Source organism: Sorghum bicolor, chromosome 5 (assembly GCF_000003195.3).
Source record: "Sorghum bicolor cultivar BTx623 chromosome 5, Sorghum_bicolor_NCBIv3, whole genome shotgun sequence".
Classification (NCBI taxonomy): Eukaryota; Viridiplantae; Streptophyta; class Magnoliopsida; order Poales; family Poaceae; genus Sorghum; species Sorghum bicolor.
In genome coordinates this window covers 58,177,489-58,184,033 of record NC_012874.2, presented here as the reverse complement: position 1 = coordinate 58,184,033, position 6,545 = coordinate 58,177,489, and the positions used below count along the sequence as shown (strand labels likewise).

Genomic DNA, 6,545 nt, shown 5'->3' with positions numbered 1-6,545 from the left:
ATCATCTTGGTAAGGTTCCTGGCTATGGTGTTGCAAAGTGCACCAAAGTTCCATCTGATATACAAAAAGAAATGGTGCAGCTACCGTCAAAGTAACTAGATATCAAGCAAAAGAAGAAACAGGACAAGGAAGATGAGAGAGCTGAAGTTGATTTGAGCCATTCTGAAGGAGAGGAGTATAGTGATGGAGATGGTAATTCAGTCATTGTGTTGAAGAAGGCCAGTACCAAATGTGGTTCTTCAGGTGGTCCCATGGATAAGTACTGCAAGCTAACTCCAGAAGAAGTAATTGCTGCAAGGAAGGGCAAATCTATTGACAATAAGGTGCAGTCCAAGCTGTCTACTGAAAAAAGAGAAGAGAAGAGGGATAGGGCATGTCAGTACATGTGTCAGTAATTTTATGAAGCAGGTATTCCACACAACACTGTCACACTTCCTAGCTTTGATTTGATGCTTGAGGCCATTGGAGATTTTGGCAGAAACTTGAGGGGGCCTAGTCCATATGAGATGAGTGGAAAATTCTTACAGAAAAGAAAAAGAAAAGTGTAAGAGGGCTTGAAGTCTCACCAGGAGTCTTGGGAACTACATGGTTGTTCAGTAATGACAGATGCTTGGACAGACAAAAGGGGTAGAGGTGTGATGAATTTGGTTGTTCATAGTGCTTATGGAGTTTGTTTCCTTGATTCAGTTGATTGCTCAGCTGTTAAGAAAGATGGGAGATACATTTTTGAACTAGTTGATAGATGTATTGAAGAAATTGGGGTGCAGAATGTTGTTCAAGTTGTGACTGACAATGCTAGACCAAATTAGGCAGCAGCCAGTTTGTTGAAAGCAAAGCATCCCTCTATTTTCTGGACTGGTTGTGCTGCACATACTATTGATCTCATGCTTGAAGACATAGGAAAGATGCCACAAGTTGCAGCAACAATTACTAAAGCAAAATGCTTGACTGTTTTCTTGTATGCCCATACTAGAGTTTTAGACCTTATGAGGAAGTATCTCTCTAGAGATTTGGTCAGATGTGGTGTCACAAGGTTTGCTACAACATATCTTAACTTGAAGAGTTTGCTTGAAAACAAGAAGCAATTGCAGAGGCTGTTTAGGGAAGATGAGCTCAATGAACTAGGTTACCTGAAGAGTGTCAAAGGTAAGAAAGCACACAAGATTGTGACAAGTGAATCTTTTTGGAAGGGTGTTCAAACTGCTGTAAATTTCTTTGAGCCATTAGCTGTTGTGTTGAGGAGAATGGATAGTGATGTGCCAGCAATGGGGTTCCTATATGGGTATCTACAAGAGGCTAAGAATGAGATCTCTAGGAGGTTCAACAATGATAGAAAAAAGTATGAGGAAGTTTTTCAGTACATTGACAAAAGGTGGGACAGCATGCTGAAGACACCTTTGCATAGGGCTGGTTACTACTTGAACCCCTTCTACTATTATCAAAACAAGAAGGCTATAGAGGACAATGAGTCATTCAGAGATGGTGTAATAACATGCATCACAAAGCTTGTTCCAGATGAAGATACTCAAGACAAGATTATTGAAGAGCTTCAAAGGTTTCAAGATGCAGAAGGATCATTTGGCAAAGATATTGCTAAAAGGCAGTGCAAAAATATTCATTTTGTTCCAGGTATGCAAAATTGCCATATATATTATTGGACTATTGGTAATAAAAACTTGGTATATGAAATATAAAATTTAATTTGTCGTGTGTTCTACTTCTTCATTTTTTTGTAATTTAGCTAAGTGGTGGCTCAACCATGGAAGTAGTGCACCAAACCTCAGAAAGTTAGCTGCTAGAATTCTAAGTTTGACATGCAGTTCATCAGCTTGTGAGAGATGCTGGAGTTCATTTGAACAAGTAATAATCTGATCCCTCTGTGCATTTAATATTTATAATTTATTATTTAAGCAATTCTTCATTATCATTCCTCTCCTCTTTCATTCTCATTGACATAATCTGATCACACCTATGCAGGTCCACACAATGACAAGAAACAGGCTTCTTCATGACAGAATGAGGGATCTTGTCTACATCAAGTTCAACTGTAGACTAAGACAAAAGAAAGACAACAAGGATAAAGATCCTCTTGAGAAACACGTGCTTGATGTTTTAGAAGATGAAGACAATGAATGGATCACTGGTATTGAGCCAACAGAGGAAGATCCATTGCAGAAGGGAGAAACTGGAGCATCATCACAGGGAGTTGCACCTCCACCTCAAAGAGAAGAAACAAGGAGGGGAGGAAACAGGAATAAGAAGAGGAAGAGATTGAGATTGATCCCTACTTCTTTTGAGGATGAAGAGTTATCTGCTCCATCTTCTGATGGGGAAGAAGACACTGAAATGCCTTCTTATCTTAGTTCTGAACTTGGTTCAGATTCACTTTCTCACAGTGAATGATCATGATCAGTGATGGTGCAGCTGGCTATGTGGTGCCCTGGTGCTTCAAGTGACTAAGCTCATGTGGTATTAAGTCTTCTAGGGTGTGGACTTAATAATTGTTAATTTTTTATGCAGTTTAGCAGTATGCAGTCTTGTTCTTGTTCTGGTATTAAGTTCATGTTGTAATGCACTACACTTAATAACTGTTCTTGTTGTGGTGTACTGCTTAAGTGGCCGTCCACTTATTTGTTGTCCAGAATGTCATGCAATGATATAATACACCTGTGAATCTGTGATGGACTGATGTAGGCTAGTACCTGATGTTTTCCATTATCTATTTATTTGTGTTCCATTTGAATAGCGCGCAATAGCGTCGCTTTAGCGCCGCAATAGCGTGGCCAACAACACCACGCTATGGCAGATGGCAGCCGCTATAGCGATGCCATAGCGCCGCTATAGCGTCCGCTAAAGCGTTTTTAGCGTTTTAAAGAGGTCTGCGTGAAATAAAATAGCCCGCGATCAAAAACCTTGATCCCTTGTTTATCTGTCCTCAAGGATTACTTAGAGCTCGCCAATCAATGATTGTCACGAACAACAATTCTTGTATGTCGAATTCTTCCTGTTTGTACTCATCCCACACATGCACACCTGGTTTGCTCCATAAAAGCAGGAGTTCCTCAACTAATGGCCTTAGGTAGACATCAATGTCATTGCTAGGTTGCTTCAGGCCTTGGATGAACACCGACATCATAATGAACTTCTATTTCATGCATAAACATGGAGGAAGGTTATAGATACATAGAGTAATGGCCAAGTGCTATGTGTTGACACCGCTTTTAGCATGTGTCAAGATAATCAGAGTGGACCAATCGGCAGAAGGGAAGTTGTTACATTGTACTAACAGAAAGATGTCAATGAAGATCAGCTGATGGAGATTGTTGCCGATGGGAGGTGGTGATCAGTGGAAGGATTGTATTTTAACTAAAATTCAGAAGTGTTGATTAATAAGATCGGAGATGGTGTTTGCCGATGTCGATTTGAAAACTATTGCTGATAGGGCTTATGATGATACATTGCCGATGTCGATGAAGGAAGACATGAAGACGACTGATAGTGAAGCTTATGATGATAGAAAGCATGTCGATGGAGCAGGAGCCGATGAAGATTTCATCGTGATTAAGGCGGACACGAAAGGAGATAGGTGTTGTTTTCTCTTTTCTATATTTGTTAAAAGTATGCCTTATGTAAGAGTCCTGTTTTGTCTTAGAGACAGATTTGGTATCGTAGTCGTATTTGGTTGCAATTCTTTAGGTCAGGGTATAAATATAGGCCGAGAGACAAAGTAATAGAGAATCAATCAATATCAATACAATTTTACTCCTATTTTGCATCTACTTACTTTTTGAGGACTTCGTCAATTCGTACATTTTCTTTTTTACAAGTCCTCATCGATTCGGCGAGTTGCATTGCTTCAAGTGCGACCTTTGGTGACCTCGAGTTCCGTGTGAGTACCTCTTGGCTGTGGCTTCCGGGCGTATCGCTGTTGTCAGGACCAAAGTGCTCGAATTACTACCCTTGTCGATTAATAGGTCAAATCGACTGGCACGTCTTGGATACCGGATTGAGTATTAGCCCTTTGTGTTTACAGATCTACTTTTGCATCAACACATCTTTTTGCATGCCCGGTAGGACAAAGTCAACGTCATCAACATGTTCAATTTTGAGGTCGACGCAGACAATGTCACCACGGTGACAGAAGCATATCTCAAAAAAAAGTAGAAACAAGCTATAGAAAAAGCTATGGAGAATTATAGGCAGCTTTGTTTGAAATCGTTCAGCTTAAAAGGGAGTGGAGAAGTCACCTAGAAGCAAGATATGTCGTTACCTAGGCATGTTACCTTTGACTCTAATCTGGTAAACTTCAAGAGATGGTTAATTCTGCAATTTATCATGCTTTAATTAACCACTCCGATCCAATGTGCTGTCCAACACTGTTTACAATGTTGTGGTTCGAACTGTCAAAGAAGAACAAGCACCACCACTTTATGCTGGGCTAGCTTATCATCAGCTAGGGCTACCATCGGTTAGTGCTCCATCAGCTCCCTCAGCCGTTGCGGGTACAGAAGTGACTTCTCCTCCAATTTTGGTAGGTGTGCCTAATGATCAATCTACACCGATGAGATCAGATCCAATGCCTTCAGAAGGGCAAGTTCAACTCAATACAGATCTATCAGCAGCATCAGCTATGTCAGGGTCTGTGTTCTAGAATAGTCAGGTTCCTCCTAATTGGTGGGGGTATGGTATGCCTCTAGAGTTTTTTGCCATTAATTCTAGATTATCTCAGGTGTCTAATATAGCAGGAAAGGCTCCTGTACCATCAGCTCCTCCAGTTTTGCCGATGACTCAAGTACCTCAATATGCTACATTGACTACTGTGCGACCAATTTCAGGGGGTTTTCAGATGCCATTGTTTCAAGCACCTAATACAAGTTCATCGGCAAATCCATTGTCGACGCAGCAGAGGACTCTTACTATGAATCAACCTGCAGCACAGTTCATGTCTCAAGCTGGCAATGTTAATCTAGTGATGTCAGCAAGTTACCAACCATCGGCAAGCTTTGTGCCGATGAATGTTAATAATGGTTGGTCAGGACAATTACCTATTCAGCACACAGTACAACAAAACCATCAGGTTGCAGGGATTCAGCAAGGTCATATGCAGGTTGGCTTTCAGAATCAGGCATCTGTAGCTCAGCCGATGAACCCTATTTAGCAGATTGGTGGACCATAAGTAGTAGCGATTATACCCTTTGCTGGGGATCGCACACCATAGAGACACGTGGAAGCATATCAGCAGATGCCTCATGTAGAGATTCAACCAGTTCATCGACAGGAAGCTGATGCTTATTGGGCCGATAAGATAGCGGAAATTATGAGAGATCAGTTTGGGATAAAACCCAAGGTTAATACTTATTCTTATCGGACACCATACCCTCTAGCATATGATTTAATTCCTCTCCCAAATCAGTATAAGGTGCTATATTTCACTAAATTCTCTGGACAAGATGATACATCGACAATGGAGCATGTCAATCGCTTCATTATTCAATGTGTAGAGGCAGCTAACAGAGATGAACTAAGAGTGCGATTGTTTTCATCATCTTTGTCTAGATCGGCATTCACCTGGTTTATATCATTGCTACAATTTTGTTATTACTTGGGCCAATCTAGAGGAACAGTTTCATAACTACTTCTTTGCTGGAATTCATTAAAAGAAGCTTACATCAAGTGAGATTGAGGTATCGTAATGATAAATCGGTAGAAAGCTTTGTGTAGAGGTTACGAGATATGAAGAACAAGTGCTATAGCTTGGTGCTGGATGATCGACAGCTCACTGATCTGGCTTTTCAAGGGTTATAGCCACACCTTATACACCTTCCCAAGAGTTTGAAAGCCTGAGCCATCTTATACAGAGAATTTCTGATTAGGATACTAGGGTTTTTGAGCCTAGAAAGAATTGGAGCAAAAAGGTGTCATTTGTCGATGAAGCAGAAGACTCTAATTGTGATGAAGAACTAGTTATCGGTTTAGCTGAGTGGGTTAAGAACAAAAAGCCGATATCTTGTCTCTTTGGTTAGAAAGAATTAGAAAAGTTTACCTTTGATGTCACCAAAGGTGATATGATATTTGACCTTTTGCTTCAGGAGGGTCAAATTAAATTGTCACCTAATTATGTGATTCCATCGGTAGAAGAGCTAAAGAAGATCAAGTACTGCAAGTGGCACAATGCAACTTGACATAGCACAAATGAGTGTCAAGTGTTCAGGCAGCAGTTGCAATCGGCTATAGAATCTGGGAGGATTAAGTTTTATAACTCTAAGACTCAGAAGCATCCTTTTCCAACAAATATGTTCGATGCCAGGGGTAAAACTAAGGTGTTGACATCAGAAGTTGCTGAGAAGAACGCATCGGTGGACCCTCAACATCAGATAACGGTCGATGATGCAAAAGGAAAAGGCCTACTAGAGGAAAATAGCAGTTCCAAAAGGCCTCCTCGACCTGGTGTTGTGATCACTCATCGGCGGCAATAGGGAGGAAGAAGATCACACTCTTCTCCCATGTCGATGACTAGAAAGTCAGTGGGGACATAGTGGTCGTCA

At 40.9% G+C, this 6,545-nt stretch overlaps 1 protein-coding gene across 1 annotated transcript; it reads left to right on the top strand.

Annotated features, from left to right (window-relative positions):
• On the top strand, positions 987 to 2,403 carry LOC8056964. Its single transcript, XM_021462091.1, has 3 exons — positions 987 to 1,629; positions 1,742 to 1,860; positions 1,978 to 2,403. The coding sequence occupies exons 1-3, from the start codon at positions 987 to 989 to the stop codon at positions 2,401 to 2,403; spliced, it is 1,188 nt and encodes a 395-aa protein (XP_021317766.1).